The sequence below is a fragment of the Catharus ustulatus genome, chromosome 1, assembly GCF_009819885.2.
Source record: "Catharus ustulatus isolate bCatUst1 chromosome 1, bCatUst1.pri.v2, whole genome shotgun sequence".
In the NCBI taxonomy this organism is placed as follows: Eukaryota; Metazoa; Chordata; class Aves; order Passeriformes; family Turdidae; genus Catharus; species Catharus ustulatus.
The window spans coordinates 30009584-30027527 of NC_046221.1; the positions used below are offsets into that span (position 1 = coordinate 30009584).

Here is a 17944-nt window from a genome sequence, read left to right on the forward strand (position 1 = left end):
AACAATTTTCTTTAATTAAATACATTTCTATAATTTTTGCTTTTATTCAAAAAGACCTATTTGTAGATATGTTAAAAAGTTTATTTTAAGCCATTATGAAGGGCTCAGTAACATCAAGTTTTTATGCCATCTTTTATAGCTCAGATACACCATTCTCGTGCAAGCTTTTTCCCTGTTCTGTGCTTCTCTAGATATTACTAGTCCCAGCACAAATGATACCATCTCTATGCAGATCCCACTCTTTTCTTCAAGTCTCATCCCCCTTATCCCACTATAGAAATTCCATCTGTTCCAATATTGTTGAGTCTTTGAATGTTAGCTTAAGTTAAATATACTTTAAATTATTTATCTCCTCTATTTTCAAATAAATCTTATCTCCTTTTCCCATAATTCTAGGTATCATCACTGTTTACATGTCATCTTCAAATCCCATCTGTCTTGAGACTCCCTGTATCCACATCCACAGATTCTTTTCTTACACACCAGACACAATTAGTCTTATTAATTCATGGATCTAGAATTCCCATCTAGGCCCTTGTCTTTTCATACCTCCAACATAGAAATATTGTCTGCCAAAACCTTTACACCTCACTGATGACCACGACAATGCTACTGAAATAAATGTGTCTTAGACTGTCCATTTGGGTAATTGATTACTTTCTATGTATATTAGTTCCCTTTACAAAACTAAGATAGTTTTCAACATTTGAAGGATCTTTTCAGTACGTCTTTCTTCTCTGAGCTACTTTTGGTATCCTTCATTACAAACATCCTTAATTTTTAGACAAAACCCTTTCTGATTGGTCCATAATAGTTGCCTATTGGTCTAAAATTTGTCTATTTTCATCAGCTGCCTTTCATCTCATGTTTATATTGTACATGCCTGGAAACAGGACTGTTGCTTCATTGTGGGACTTGACAGTAACTTATTCATCTTTTAGAAAGCCTGAATGCCAACTAGCTTGACTTCAGAGTTAATAAAGGAAATATTTATTCTTGAGTAGCACATTGCCAGAAGAGAATGTAGTGATGAAGTACTTGTACTCTCATTAGTACATTAAAATCCTGATTTCCTACTGTAGAGTCAATGGACAGCATGCTTCAGGACCTCCTTAATACAGCAAAGTTCAAAACCACACAAATATTTTAAATGAGATTCGTAAAACACTAAAACAATTGAAAAATATTTTCCTCTCTAAATATCATGAATCAGAAGCAGTAAAAAAAAATCATATTGGGAAAGCATTTTTTAAACCACATTGGTCAGAAGAACATCTTGGAGGTATTTCTCTTTGCATGTAATAAATAACACATGTAAAGTAAATATAATTGCTTTCCCTACTGGAAAGATTTGTTTACACTGATGACTCCACATTTTTTTTTTCAATTATCTTATCAGGAAGAGTAAATAAAACTATGAAAGCAAGTCACTAAACTACCAAATTTCATCTATTAACAAGGCAATCTATTCTTTTAGTCAGCAACATACTTCAAAGTGCATATACAACCAGAATTTTTCAATTTTTAGCTCTCATTAAAATAAAACAATGAGGTGTTTCACATGTTTCATGTGATGCTAAGTGTGCTTTTTAAATTAAGCAGTAAGAAAATGCTGCAGCTCCAGAGAGCTGGCATTACTTAAAAATTACTGTACATGAATAGTTACACATGTATAATTATATAATTGCACTTGATGGCAGCAATAGCACATGGAGAAGACTATTAATAGTATGTGAAATCAGCAGCAATCTCATGAGGACAAATATCCTCCAGAAGTATGAAAAGGTGGCTCTTGGTATAGAATATATTTTACTTTTACCTTTCAGTATGACAATTACCATGAAAGAAAGGATCAAAGGCAAATGGCACAGCTGGCAGCTTGAGAATAATTTAAGAGGTGTACTGGCAATAGCTTTTTGGTTTCAGTGAGATGGACTGCATTAGCTGTAATAGGGAAATGATGCTGGAGTCATACAGCATTCTTGCCTGGTATTAATACAACATTAGCTGAAGCTGCAATTTTGACATCTTCATAAAAATTTCAAGGAAGAAAACTTATGCTAATGAATATTAACAATAGCAATGTCTCCTCTATAATTCAGGACAGAAAATCTAACACCACATTTAGGCTTAAATCATGAATACTGAGAAAATAAGGTTAGTATTTGCCTGTGTATGTGACCATGATTCCATGACCTTGCCACCAAACTGCAGAGCGATAATCTGCCTGCAAGGACTTGTCTAAAGACTTTCGAAATCAGGGCATCTGGACTGGAAAGACGTAAAATAAGCTAATTAATAACTGCAGATAATGTCATACAAGCCCAAGGTTCTTATCTCATTTCCCACTCTCCTTGCAAAATATGATTTCTACAGGATTGTAGGGGTGAGTTCACATAAGCAACTTCTAATCATTCAGATCCTTAACGAATGAAGTAACAGAGTTTGGGAAAATGTTCAGATCCTCCCTGCTTTTCATCTTTACCTTCTCTCCCAGACCATTACAGGTATCCTTTGGATCAGGTATGCCTTGGATTGTCTGGGAAGGGTCTATGCCTGCCATCCCTCATGCCATTTCCTTTCCATTACAATTTTAATCTGTCCATTTGATAATATACTTGATAGGCAAAAAATTTCACATCCTTCTCCCAAAGGATCACATTTTGGACTAGATTTTTCCTTCAAACAGGCCGACATTCAGCAGAATTTTGAAGGTTATCAACCCTAGCTTGTTTCCTAGCAATCAAGCTAACAACATGGCTCCCTTTCAACAACAGTTTTCCAAAGATGATTTACATTCCAAAAACTCTGTCTACGCCAAGAGATAAACATCTGTCCACATATGTACAGTTCTGAAAAGCAGAATCTCTGCTGCCAAATCTATTATGGGCTCTCTGAAACTACTGGTATATATGTCCAATTATGCTTCTGTGTAACATTGATTAGTATGGATCACTGCATAAAGCAAAATAAATAATGAAGATCATGCAATTCAGTCTCCAAAAAGATTAAAATAAAATAGTAGAGGATTCAAAGGAGGTAGGCAGATTTTATTTGGACTGTCTAGGAAAAATGGATTTTGCCTGCACACTGCTTTCACAGCTATTATTTTTGTTACTTTTACAATCTGATGCTTTTGATTTTTATTTGATGCTAAGAAGTTGTGAAATCCAGAGAGCTTGCAAAGCCAGAAAAATAAACCACTAAAGAACCTGATTCCTCCTTCTTAACTCTCCACTAGTCAGTTCACTGGAATGAACAGATTTGATTCATTTAGTGGATTGAGATATTTTATAAGAACTCGGAAGAAATTAGCGATTATTTAGAAGATGATAAATAATCCAATAAGAGACCTGAAAACATCAAACTATGATTACACCAATTGACATAAAAATTTAGGCTATATAACAATATTGGTTCTATCACTATTCTTAATCAGAGTACTCTAGAATTCTTTATCAGTTTTAAGTGAACTACCCTTGAGTAATGTAACAAAAAGAAGCAGAGTGTGAAAAAGCTGACCCAAATCCAAGGCACTAATGTTCACCAATACTCAAAACTGTGTTAAAACTAGACAGTGTTTGCTTTTTCCAATATCCAGTTTCCCACTGTTAATGAAAAGCTTACTACTTTCAACAGTGAGATGCTCAGATAGCCACCTAGACAAAACATCACTTATCTCTCTCTGCTCTTAGAAGTAGAGATGGGACAACTAAAACAAAGAATTTTTTTTTCTGGAAATGTGTTATTTCAAGATTAATGAACTCAGAGCAAGCTGAAGATTCTTGACTCTATTTTAAACCAAGAAGTTTAAGTGAGATGCTTTTGTTTCAGGCAATAATTTGTTCTGCTATTTGACTGTTATTATTTTATAACAGTGGGGTGAAAAAAAAACTCCCCAAAAAAGTGAAATAAAAGTGTATCAACCGAGGTAGGATGAAACATTCTAACTCCCCACCTCAAATTTCCCATCTGTTTGTGTTCATCTTAACATTTTGCAAAATTTCCAATTTTCGTGGACGTCAAAAATATTTTATTATATTTTGATTTGGTTAGAGAACTAGAAAAAGGTTTCCCTAATCCAATCCATTTTCCTTTACTATCTTTTCCATTCTCACACACAGAAAGAAAGAAAAAAAAAATAAGGAAAGGGAGAAGAAGAAGAGAAGGAGTAAGGAGTTCTCTATCCTTTTATTTAGAAAAGTCAACTTTTTTCAGTGCTTCTTAAAACATATCAAAGCATATGCCATTTTTTTTAAATTGAAGTGTACATTTTAGAGTGCTATCAAGAAGGCAAGGCAAATTCTAGCAAGTTGCTTCTAGCAATAAGCTCTTCTCAGTTGTTGGTATCTTGGTAACACATTTTTAGGTCCAATTCACAAGTCTGACAGATGAATTCCTGCTTTTTACATGTTTTATGGTTTGAAGCTGCAGTTTAATAGGACTCAGACAACCCCAGGAGCTAATTACCAGCGATGGACATAGCATGGAACGGTTAATTTGGAATAGATTCACTTTAGGTCAACACTTTCATTAGAAGCAAAGACAGTCCAAAAACTTATTAGAATTATACTCCCGAACACTTCTTATCCTGTGCTAGAATGTTCTTAGCTGAAAATTACAAAGAAAAAAAAATACATCTACATAACATCCCTCCCCCCCCCCCCATGCCATCTTTTTTACATAAGGCAACTGTTTCACTAATAGGTTTCACTTCTAAGCCTGGGTAAAAAAAATTGACCAGGAATTCAGCCATGATGATGGCAACTCTATTCGGTGCTTACACAGCAACCAGAAGTGGCACAGGCCCTTTTATGTATGCACAATGACACATATCTTCCCTAAAATGTTATAAACTAACTAGGTTGGTCTCAAAAGGATGTGGAAAGAGCTATAAACTAGGTATAAAACAATGCAGTTAACGACCAGACTCTGCCTCTTAGCATCCTGCTCCACTACCACTTTTAGTGGTTTCCTACTATCTGACCATGAAGACAAAAATAGGAGAAATTAATAGATCTAGAGAGTCATAGTCATATGTAGATGTGCAACGAATTTAGGTAATAGCTAAGGATAAAATACAGCATCCCTTTCTCCATAAAACAAAATCTAAAATGTTTAAACTGAAACCAGGCATCTTCAACTGTATTAGCTTCCAATCAGCAAAATAAACAACCTATTCAAACATTTCATGGTTTCCACATGAAGATAAACCAAACAAATGCTGTCAGGACAGATGTGATCACTCCCAGACTCTATAGGGGGTTGCTGTATTATTTTGCCTTAGTTTCAAGTGATAACTAGAGCTTTACATTGACTTTTTTCTCATAACACCTATTTCCAACTTTTAAACGTACAAAGTGTTTTGTGTGTTCTGCATTTGGTAATCAGTTGTTAAACACAGCATTTGCTAATCTTCTTTCATCAGGCCATTTTTATTTGGCATTGGAAAGCGAAGGAAATTTTAAAACATTCTCTTCGTGCTGCGTAATAACCAAATATAAAATCAAATATAGCTTTGGTGCTTTCGCTATATTCCCTTACTCCCTGACTCTAAACATCATACAAAACAGAACTTGTACAGGGGAATGATATAACAAGGCAGTAATAAAGAAATAAATCACAGCACAGATAAAGGCTTGATTTTATCTTACTGATCTATTGCCCACTTCAGACAAAAGGCCCTGGCTGGTTAGAATTTAGCATGCAATCGCCCAGATGTCATGAACTAGTTTTTGGTCTCTGTAGTTATTTCAGGTGCTGCTAGTAGGAAAACAGAGGCTCAACTTTTACTGTACTTTTCTTTGTTGTTCACAAGAAACTTCTCAAAAAAAGAGACTGAGCAAAAGATAGCATCTAAGATTTTTTAAAAATTAATACAACATATTCTCGAACATTTTGAATTAATTTCTGCTTTCCTACACAAATGTATTTATTTATATTTCCAATGGCCTAAATTACAGTCCAAACCTGTGTGTCCTAGACAGATATTCTCCTGCAGAAATGTTTTCATAGCTGCCATGCTCTGCACACTGTTACAGATGTGGGAAGGGACATTTATGGGAAGAAGAGTCTTATACCGTTTCCCTTGAAAGATGGAAATATTGAGTAACCCTGGACTGTATGTATTTTTAATATTTTGGGTATCTCTATTTAAATTGTACGAGATAGAAATATCCAAAATATTTTAAATACTAAGTTGGTTCTTTGTGACCACCCCATACATGCCAAATCCAGATCTTTTCCGCATCAGAAACAGCTGATGTTTCATTACAGTTTCATTACAGCTTTTATCTCTTAAAAGTTAATTCAATACCTCTGCCTATCATGTTTAAAGACAAAATTCAAACTAAGTCATTTGTATTTGTGGTCTTGGGAACACAGATACAACTCTTGCCTCTTTAGGATAATTCCCACCTGCCTGTCAAAACAGCATTGGAGGCAAGCTATCTAGTTTTGGAAAGCAGTCTACTAATTTTGCATATAAGGCTGTGCTGACAAGCATATACAGTAATTTCACAATTACAAGTCGCACTGATTATAAGCCGCACTTCCGGGGTGGTGGCAATGTTTCGTTTTTCCTCCATAAATAAGCTGCACCGGATTGTAAGCCGCACTTTCATTCACAGCAAGGATCCACGTGCAACTTTCACAAAGTTGCCATTTAGTAACAGAATTGCGGGATCGTGGAGTTACTGGCTTGGCTCGGGGCCGTGCAGGCTTGGATGGGCCCCGCTTTTCCCCTGAAGGGGCTGTGTGAGCTCAGATTGGTCCCGCCTCCCCTCTCTGCCGGGGCCGTGCAGGCTTGGATGGGCCCCGCTTTTCCCCTGCAGGGGCGGGGCCAGCTCGGATGGGCCCCGCTTTTTCCCTTCCGGGGCCGCGAGGGCTCGGATTGGCTCAGGGCCATGTGGGCTTGTACTTCCAGGTTAGTAAATTTCTGAACCTCATCAACATATTACCCACACCTGATTATAAGCCGCTCTTCGGGTTCGGACCAAAATTTTAGTCAAAATGGTGTGGCTTGTAATTGTGAAATTACTGTACATGTGGGTGAGCTCAATGGGCTAAAGACAGCCCAGAGAACACACACACACTGGCCATGCACAGTGATGCTGGAAGGTTCCCCAGTCGGGGGTGTTCTTCATGGCTGGGATCTAACTTCCGCATTCCTCAGACAGCATTCTGCTTCTCTCCACATGACCTGTGTGCAAGGGAAATCTCTGCAAGTAAGCCAATGTCTTTCATTCAGGACACACAAATTTCCCACCTTACCCTGCCTCCGACTCTCAGACATTGCAATGTACTTTACATTACACCTTTAAATCAACTTCAAATGTAAAATTTATTAGAGTGTAAAGAGATCAATAAGCAATGGCTCTGTCAAGAGCAGGAAACACGAGTCTGCCACATCTGTGGAAAAATTCATTCATTTGTGCATTAATGAAAAAAACCCCAACCAAACAAAAAAAACCCACCAAAAAACTCTAGTATGACAACTAGAGTTACACAAACATCTACCCATGCGGAATATGTCAGTTGTCACTAGAGACTAATATCAGTGAAGCGACTCACTAGTATGGTAATCTTTACCATTATCCATGTGTTATTATGATGCAGAAAAGAATGCAGTTTGACAGGCTTTGTAGCATTACTGGCTTATAGACAAATTGTGCTTTGACTTACAAACCAAATCAGATCAGTAATAAGATGTGTGAAATAGTAGAGCTTTATTTTTGCAGACACCCTCAGATATACAATTGAACATTCAAAATCTCATTGGCATGGCTGTTACCTTTAAAATGCAAACACTGTATACAGCTACATGCCAGTCACTAACTGCTTTGGGATAAAAAATGTTAGAAAATTATATCTACGAGTGAAAGTGTTCACAGAAGAAAACACAAGTATATGTGTCAGTCAGTATGTGTGAACATGCATTTTCTATGCTCAGAGTACTACCTTTTCTTTATCTTTGAATAGAAGCTTTGTCATGCTTCTGATTTCTATTAAGTATGACTACCTCTTTGTCTTGTCAAACAATTAAAGTGACAAAAGTAATAGCAGATGCTTCTTTCATAGGTAAAACTACAGCAAGCAGACTATAGCTTGCATTTTATTACAGCTGTTCTATACAACCTAGTAATTGCAAGGTAATTGAAAAGATCCTGATAATAAACTGTCAGTTTATTTTTTTTTTCAGATAAAATAAATATATAACCCAATTCAGGCTTCATTGTAACAACACATTAGATGGTTTCCAACTTGTCTTGATTTTTTTTTATTTTATGATTGTAAATAAACCCTGGAAAATTCCTTCCCCGATTTTACCACCTGAAACTGCAGCTGTTGGCTGACACTATCAAAGCCTCGCAATTCCAAACTCACGTGCAAATCTCATCAAGTGCAGACACTTCTAATTGATTCCAGAAGTTTTTCTTTTGCTAAGATCAGCGGGCAGAAGAAGAATAATGAGCAGCTTTTAAGCAGAGGGGGAAGGGTGTTGAGCTCAAGGAGTGGAGATTTTAAAAGCTCCAGCTCAACTGCTCTGCCAGAAACGCAGAGCAATTTTACGGTCAATTGGCCGGAGCATCTGGAACTATACATCATAGTCCTTAGTTGATGGTGGTGAAGCCGACTCTCAAACTGGCTAAGTCTAAAATCAGTAATGACTCTGCTGTCACACCTAAGTGGAAACTAACTTAATCTACTGCCAGATTTTACTGTGACTTTTTCTAAGGGACATTATTCCCCTTAGGGCAGTTGTCAAGAATATTAAAAGTCCAGTCCCTGGGATACACTACATGGCATAGCCAACTTTTCTGAATGAAACTAACATAGAAAAAACCGATTACAACGTGTGTTTGTTTAATTCCATGTGTGTTGACAAGGCTTTTTATCATAGGCAACAGAGTTTCCTTCCATCCACAGTTTCATTTCTAAAATATATTTGAAATACACCAGCCAATCTAGTTAAGGCACAGGGACTGCATAAATGCTGCGGTCATAAATCATAGCACAGGGCATGGGGCTTTCACCTTAATGGAAACCAAATATGGGATACGCGGCTCTTTGAAATGTCGCACAGATGATCTTAACGAGGGACCAAGAAAAAATGCTACAGAGCAGAAAACTATCGTTGATGTGGAAATAAGTTCTTATGAGTAAATGTTTGTTTTATGTCTGTACTCATAAGTCAGTATTCCAACACTGGTAAATTATACTAAGAAACAAGTGAGGTAACAGCAACTCTTTGTATGATGAAAGGAGAAATAAGTAGCGCGATAATATATCACATTAAGAGGGACTTCTGTGGAACACAGGATACAGTGTAAATCAGTTCTTTAATAAAGAGATATTTTATATTTTAGCCAGACCAATTAGAACCTATGCCATAAGAAATACCAGAATTGCATCAAAGATCAGAGAAGCAGTCCATTTGCTACACAATACTGTCTCCAAAAGTTTTTGGAACAGCTGCATCTACCAAGTTTAGATACACTAGAGGAGTAAATAAACAATTTGACCACAATAAAGCTCATTTATATCTTCATTAGTTAATGGCTGAATTACACTTTGCAGTACAAGATTCTATATATATTCCAAAGCTGGTTATATTTCTAACGTACCATATGCCCACATAAAACAGAAAAGAAAACAAGTTATTAATTTAAAACATCACACATGTATAAAACCTCCGTTTTTCCCTATTTTCCATCATGAAAGTTGCCCTAGATTTTTTGTCCTTCCTACCTGTAAATTAACACCAGCCAACGCGGCATAGCCAGGCAGCTCATTATGTTGCAATGCATAAGTCAGGATGAAAAGATTTATTCTCAGACACAATACCTTAGCTACAACAAAGGTAAAAGATAAACACATCAAGACAGACATCTATTTCCTCCTCCTCACTGTTAGCATCTTAGTTTAAGAGTCTGAGTTGCAGCTACTACAAGAGTTGGTGAAAATATTTAAAACAAGAGTTCCAACAATACGTCAATGGCTCTCATTTCTACTTGCTCCTCATTAGTACTACTGTCAAATAACAGCCAGTGCTTGACCAAATTCAGCTCATGGAATATGCTGGCTGATGCCAAACCAGAGCAGTTGGATGGAAACACTTTAAAGAACTGGACCATCATCACAGATTTATTTTTACATATCAAGCCCGCTGAACAGTCACATAACTGAACACACAAGCAATGTTTTCTGCTACCTCCAGGTGGTTAGGAGGCTTCAGGCCCAGTCTGACAGAAATGATTTGGCTTTAGTAATACACACAATCATCACATTATGCAGGTATGAAGTAATCGGCCGAAAGAAAGCTAAGTAGTATAGGATGTGGCAGCAGAGATTCTCAAGACACACCAGCTCTTCAAAACAGTCAAATATATTCCTATCATTGAAGTTTTCACTGACCTCTACCCAAGAAATAATTTTCTTAAGATATAAAAATTTCCTTATATATCTCATCACTTTTTCTTAAATAAATAAACAAAACATAAAACTTCAAACAAAGAAACAACAACAAAATATTTCACTCCCTCCCTCTTCCACATTTACCTAATTGTCCATATAAAATACATACAGGACAAGGAATAGAAAATGCATGCTAAGGAATGCACACTGTTCGACCTCCTATGGTCACTTTTCTAGTGATGATAGCTTCAAATTATTTTCTTGGAGAAGAAAAAGACACTGGGAGAGGTCCCATAGAATGAATTCAAATACAATAGCAGGGAGGAGGACAATGTATTCAAATGATCAGAAAAATGACATAATTTTCATAAGGAACAAAATCTGGTAACACACAACTTCAAAGTATCCATGGAGCCAACACTGTTTTTACATGACTGCAGACACAGAAAACAACATACTAAGATTGCAGCTTTAGTGAAAGCAGAAGTCTTCCTTTCTTCCTTACACACCTATAACGTGATTTAGCTTCCTCTTTCCCTGAGCCTTAGCACTAAGAAACTTTCTTGCTCCACAGCATATTGTATCACTTACCTGAAAAATGTCTTTGTCGGTCTAGTCAGCTCAGTAGCAAAGCCAGTTAGCAGGGCAGCAAGGAGGGTGCCAAACGGCAGAACTGCTCCTTCTGCTCAAATTGCCATCTTCAGCTGCTTTTTTCATACCCACCTGAGCTAATCTAATAGCAAAATGGGAAAGGCTTGCTCCTTGTTTCCTCTTTTCTCTCACTGACCCTCTAGTTTTACCTCCTTCCTTCATTTCCCATTTAGTTTCCCCTCAGAAGGCATTCTTCCAATTCAATAATTCTGATAATTGTCAAGCCTTCTTATGAGCCAAACATAACCATTTAAAAAGTCAACACAAACTCTCTTACGTGGTGTTGTGCTTTCATTCTTGAACACTATGTTACTAAAGAAATGTTAATTTGGTAACACATGACAATAAAGATGTAAAGAGAACATTTTTGAGGATATTACAGGTTATGATTATGAGAAATATTAGATTAAAAAGATCAAAGTCAGCTAAATCTAGGTGTATGTTAAAGAGGGCATATTTAGATGAGGAAACTAAAATGATTAATAAATGTTTTAATTTACGTCTCTTAAAATCTGTAAGAGAATGTGAAAGTGAAACAGCAAAGGATGTTTAAAAGAAAGTAGACTATCAATATTACTATATTATGTAGGACAAACAACTTGGAATGAAAGAATGAAGAAAAGCATTTTTTAGGATAAATTTTAAACCTAACTTCTGTGGAAACTATCTTTTTATGTACTTCTTACGCTTTCTGGTATTGCTTTTTCAAAATGATCATGTCAATTTCTATGTAAAACATTAATGTTTGAAGGCTTACCAACATGAACCGACAAATCTCCAGAAATCTCTCAGATTTTTCAATCTCTCAGATTTGTTTTTTACATAAATTTCATTAGACCCATAAGAACATGCCTGCCATGCATTTAATACATTGGCAGCAAAAGTAGGTAATTTATTTTAAAAGTTGGTCATTAGTTTTGAAATGGGGAACACTTTGAAATTCATTACAAATATTCCAAGTACAAAAAGGAAAACATTTTTTATTGTGAAGATGGTGAAACACTGGAACAAATTGTCCAGTGAGGTGATAGTTGCCTCATCCCTGAAAATTTTCAAGATCAGGTTGATCTGGGTTCCTTTTATGGGAGAAATCTGAAAATTCTTGGAGGCTGGAAGACTTAAATATAAAATATTTTGCTCTGTATTAATCCTGTGCTTCAGAAGCAGACTTTTAGCCATTGACAAGGAGTGGATACAGGACTAAATAGACCTATGGTCTGATTATGCATGGTTACTTTTGTGTTCTTAGCATTTACTTTTATCCCGTTCATGCCTTTTGCTTTTCATTGTTTTCCTTTTCAGTAGAGTCGGTATTTCATATATCTTTTAATATTATCACAATAAAATAACAATAGTCACTGTTAATATTCCTATGTGAACAACATTACCAAGCTACCTGCTGTTGGTTACCAGAAAATAATGGTTATTCATAACCAACAACTTTATGAATGGGTGGCATGATTAGTAGAACCTCATCAGAAAGTTACTCTTTGGCTTAAAATCAGAAAATACAGTAATTTCACAAATACAAGCCACACTGTTTTGACCAAAATTTTGCTCTCATACTGTGAAAGCGGCTAATATTCAGGTGCGGCCAATATGTGAATAATTTTCTGACATTTTCAACCCTGGGAGTGCAAACCAAGTCAGTGCAAACTGCAAAGTCGAGCTCCTGCCAGTAAAATCCTGCATTTACGCAGTTGTTACAAATTGATACTCTGTTGCACGGCAGGTGGAGCTGCTCTGTGCAGGCAGCACGGGGGGTGGGGAAGGCGGGGCAGCTCTCTCCTGCTTGGCCCCGCGGCTCGGAGGAGGCAGGGGCAGCTCTTTTCTGCTGGCCCCGCGGCTCGGAGGAGGCAGGGACAGCTCTTTTCTGCTGGCCCCGCGGTTCGGGGGGGGCAGGAACAGCTCTCTAGGCTTGGCCCCGCGGCTCGGAGGAGGCAGAGACAGCTCTCTCCGCTTGGCCCCAAGGCTCGGGGAAAGCAGGGGCAGCTCTCTCTGCTTGGCCCCGCGGCTCGGGGGAAGACAGGGCAGCTCTCTCCGCTTGGCCCCGCGGCTCGGGGGGCTCCTGTCCCCTCGTGCCACCACCGCAGGAGCAGGCAGGCTCCATCCCTGCCTTCCATCGCCGCCACAGGTGCCGGTGGGCTCTGTGCCCCGCCTGCCGCCGTGGGGCAGCGCCGGACTGGGGTGACCGAGCCCAGTGGTGGCGGTGGCCGGCCCCGAGCGGGCCCGCCGAGCGGCAGCACCGAGCTGGTCCACCCAGCCCTGTCAGAAGCCCCAGGCCCTCATGGCCTGAGCCGAGCCAGTAAACCCCGCCCTGTCGCGGTTCTGTTACTAATTGGCAACTTTGTTGCACGCGGGTCCTCACTGTGAACACAGAGAGGCTTATACTAGGGTGCGGCTTATTTATGGACAAAAAACTAAATGTTTGCCAACACCCAGCCATGCGGCTTATACTCAGTGCGGCTTGTATTCGTGAATTTACTGTAAATCAAATAAAGCAGTAGGAACTGAGACTCAAACAAGTTCAGAATGTTTCCTTTGACTTCATACATATGCAAAATTTATAGCATCTTTCCTGCTTTTCTCAGGAAAAAGGAATTGGAAAAATAAATTTAAAAAGAAATCTACCGCTACTGTGTGTCTGGGAGGTTTTTCTGTTTACAGTAGTTTCACGAATACAAGCCGCACGGATTATAAGCCACACTTCCGGTGCCTCGACAATGTTGCTGTCTTTGTCAATAGATAAGCCGCACCCCGAATATTAGCCGCACTTTCGTTCGTCACGAGAATCCGTGCGCAGCTTTCACAAATTGGCCATTTAGTAACAGGATCGCGGCATAGCGGGCTTTACTGGCTCGGGGCGGGGCCAGGAAGGCTCGGCCCGCTCATGGTTGCCGACGGGGCCGGGTGGCCCAGCTCAGCGCCACGGCTCGGCGGGGCTGGCCGGGTGGTGCTGCCGCCGCCGCCAGGCTCACTGGCCCCCCCTCTCCCGTCAGCACCGCCCCGCTGCCGCGTTCGCTCGCCCGGCCGGCGGGCTGCCGCCGCCGCCGGGCTCGCCGCCCGCCCCGCGCCGCGTTCGCTCGCCCGGCCGGCGGGCTGCCGCCGCCGCCACCGGGCTCGCCGCCCGCCCCGCGCCGCGTTCGCTCGCCCGGCCGGCGGGCTGCCGCTGCCGCCGCCGGGCTCGCCGCCCGCCCCGCGCCGCGTTCGCTCGCCCGGCCGGCGGGCCGCCGCTGCCGCCGGGCTCGCCGGCCGCCCCCTCCCGTCTGCACCGCCGCCGCGTTTCCTCGCCCTGGCCGGCACTGCAGGCCCCCGCACCGCCGGGCTCCCCCACACTGCTGGCCCCGATTCTGCTGGGCTTCCCCACGCTGCCAGGCAGCCCCACCCGCTGGCCTTCCTGCTTCTGCCATGCTCCCCTGCACTGCTAGCCCCAGTTCTCCCGGGCTCCCCCGCCCTGCTGGCCCGGGCTCTGCCCCCCCCTGCCCCGCCCTGCTGGCTCAGGCTCTGCCGCCCGCCCCCCACACTGCTGGCCCCGCCTCTGCCAGGCTTTCCCACCTCTGCCGGGGCCGGCCGGGCTCCAGCTTGGCTTGGGGCTGCTGCGGGCTCTCACTTCCGTGTTGGTAGCTTTTAGAATTTTGTTAATGTATTAGCCGCCCCGGAATATTGGCCGCACTTCCGGGTTTCCACCAAAATTTTGGTCAAATTGGTGCGGTTTGTATTCGTGAAATTACTGTAGTTTTTTTTTTTTTTTTTTCTGCCTGGGTTGGAAAACAATAGCTAGTAGACAATGTTTAAAGCTAGATAAATGCCACTAATGGAGAATTGTTTGATTTCCCCCTTGCCCCCTTGTTACATTTTCAAAGCTTTGGTGTATAGATCAAATGAATCTTGAATTCCTCTGATAAGAGTCTGCAAGAATTCAGAAGGTATTTTAAGGGGTATACTTAAACACAATTTGGAAAATGTTTGTAAAATTAGTAGCCTAATACTGTAGAAAGGCTTGAAATTACAAATACTAAAATTTTGGAACTATCTATCTTGCCCTTGAGACAGAGCTTTCAGACTTGAATTATTTGGGTGTTCTAACACAACTCTGGGAGAATTGTGTTATAATATACACCCTTAATGTCTGCCCTCCTGAGTTCTTTATTCATATAAAAAGTGTCTCTACGAAATGAGTAGAATAAAGATTAGATTCTTATTCCTATTGTTTGTAGGCAATCCTTTTCTTTCATGAAGAAGAAAATAAAATGAAGAGGTTCTTGTTCTGTTCTTCACATGTTTCTGTCATTAAAAGAAATACTTTATTGTCATCTTGAGTTCTTTATCATACTTTCCTAAACTTTCTTCCTTTGGTTTATTCTTTTATCCTTCATATAACAGTTCTTTGTTGTTCTTTTTTTAGTCCTTTGTTTGGCACTGACTATGTAGTTCATCTTTAACAAGAGAAAGGACTACGTTGCTCATAATTTTTCCAATTTTTCAGTATTTGAAAACACTGAAAAAACAGGTGTCTTTCAAATAATGTGCTCTTGAGTAGACCAGAATAGATAATGTTTCTGAGTGATGTCAGTATTTCCACACTTGACATTTTATCACAAATCAACTATGATCATAGAATAATAGAATAGTTTGTGTAGGAGGTATAAAGATTCTCTAGTCCAATCCCTTGCAATTAGCAGAGACATCTTCAACAACGTCAGGTTGCTCTGAACCCCGATCATAAAAGGAGAATTACATAATTCAAATTCAGCAATGCATTACTATTACTTCAAAGTATGCAGCCACAAGTGAATTATTTTTGCAAGAAGTGGTAAATGCACTCTTTCATGATCTTTTTTTCAAGTAAAATTGGCATCTCAGTAGCAAACCTGAATAAGATGCTCACAAAATAATAAAAAAAAAGTGAATAATGAGACAATAAAAAAATAATACTCTATTCAAATAGCATAACGAAAAATAAGACAGCAAACTGTGAATGTTTAGTGTTTCTTTTTTACAAAAAGATAAAAATCTAGAATAATCAGCATAGACATAGAAATGTCTTACCTCATATGCATAGTCCAAGAAGGAAAACTGACTCCTAAAATAGCCAAGTTTGTAAGCACCTATGAAGACTAAATTGCGGATGATTTCCAAAATTCCTGCTTTGGACCTAGAAAAGGGAATAAATTCAGATTTAGCACACAATCTTTTTTTCTTTGCTAAATATAAAATTATATAAATAGAAAATAAAATTAGTTTATGATGTCCTGCACTTACATCAAGTCATCTTTCTTACATTTATAGTTAAGTTTTTACGGTATATACCTTACGTGGACTTGTAACCATGAATTTGCTAGTGGTGAGACTACTCATACTTGAAAAATATATTTCAACTAACACAAATGGAGCTGTATATTAAGTTACTGTCCTTTGATCTCAAAAATTACCACAACAAAATTCTGAACACTGCTACATAAGTATTTCAGAATCTTTTCAGTGGTCTACTTCCATAAATTTTTACTAATTCCTCTTTATTAACTCCCTAGGTTATTCACATGTCTGGCATGTTGACCTACCCTGAATTAAACTGTTCAGTCCATAGAAGTAAAAGTTATTCCTTTCTGAAAATATAATGAACAGCAGGTGCAAAGCAGTACTGGCACTTCAGTCTCAAGAAAACTTCTATGCCACATCTCTTCTCTGTCAAGGCAAATAACTTTGTAAGAAACTGTGGATGCTACTTACAGTAGTTTCACGAATACAAGCCGCACGGATTATAAGCCGCACCCCCGGTGCCTCGACAATGTTGCTGTCTTTGTCAATAGATAAGCCGCACCCCGAATATTAGCCGCACTTTCGTTCGTCGCGAGAATCCGTGCGCAGCTTTCACAAATTGGCCAATTAGTAACAGGATCGCGGCATAGCGGGCTTTACTGGCTCGGGGCGGGGCCAGGAAGGCTCGGCCCGCTCATGGTTGCCGACGGGGCCGGGTGGCCCAGCTCAGCGCCACGGCTCGGCGGGGCTGGCCGGGTGGTGCTGCCGCCGCCGGGCTCGCTGGCCCCCCTCTCCCGTCAGCACCGCCCCGCTGCCGCGTTCGCTCGCCCCGCAGCCGCTTTCGCAAGCGGCGGCGCTTTCACGAGCGGCGGCGCTTTCGCGAGCGGCGGCGGCTCGCGGCGGCGCTTTCGCGAGCGGCGGCGGCTCGCGGCGGCGGCTCGCGGCGGCGCTTTCGCGAGCGGCGGCTCGCGGCGGCGCTTTCGCGAGCGACGCTTTCGCTCGCCGAGCGGTGCTTTCGCGAGCGCCGCTTTCGCTCGCCCCGCCGGCAGGGCTGCCGCCGCCGCCACCAGGCTCGCCGGCCGCCCCCTCCCGTCTGCACCGCCGCCGCGTTTCCTCGCCCTGGCCGGCACTGCAGGCCCCCGCACCGCCGGGCTCCCCCACGCTGCTGGCCCCGATTCTGCTGGGCTTCCCCCGCTGCCAGGCAGCCCCACCCGCCGGCCTTCCTGCTTCTGCCATGCTCCCCTGCACTGCTAGCCCCAGTTCTCCCGGGCTCCCCCGCCATGCTGGCTCAGGCTCTGCCGCCCTCCCTGCCCCGCCCTGCTGGCTCAGGCTCTGCCGCCCGCCCCCCACACTGCTGGCCCCGCCTCTGCCAGGCTTTCCCACCTCTGCCGGGGCCGGCCAGGCTCCAGCTTGGCTTGGGGCTGCCGCGGGCTCTCACTTCCATGTTGGCAGCTTTTAGAATTTTGTTAATAGATTAGCCGCCCCGGAATATTAGCCGCACTTCCGGGTTTCCACCAAAATTTTGGTCAAATTGATGCGGCTTGTATTCGTGAAATTACTGTACTCTTCCTTAGGGCCCATATGGACTACTTCATAATGTATCTCACTGGCCTGGTGT

At 41.2% G+C, this 17944-nt stretch overlaps 1 protein-coding gene across 2 annotated transcripts in view; it reads right to left on the reverse strand.

The window, feature by feature from the left end:
- Positions 1 to 17944, reverse strand: part of AGMO (alkylglycerol monooxygenase) — a 199422-nt gene that overhangs the window by 68755 nt on the left and 112723 nt on the right. For both annotated transcript variants that reach the window (XM_033076983.1, XM_033076975.1), the window contains one exon: positions 16117 to 16222. In XM_033076983.1, coding sequence (XP_032932874.1) covers positions 16117 to 16222 — 106 coding nt within the window. The remainder of the gene's footprint in view (positions 1 to 16116; positions 16223 to 17944) is intronic.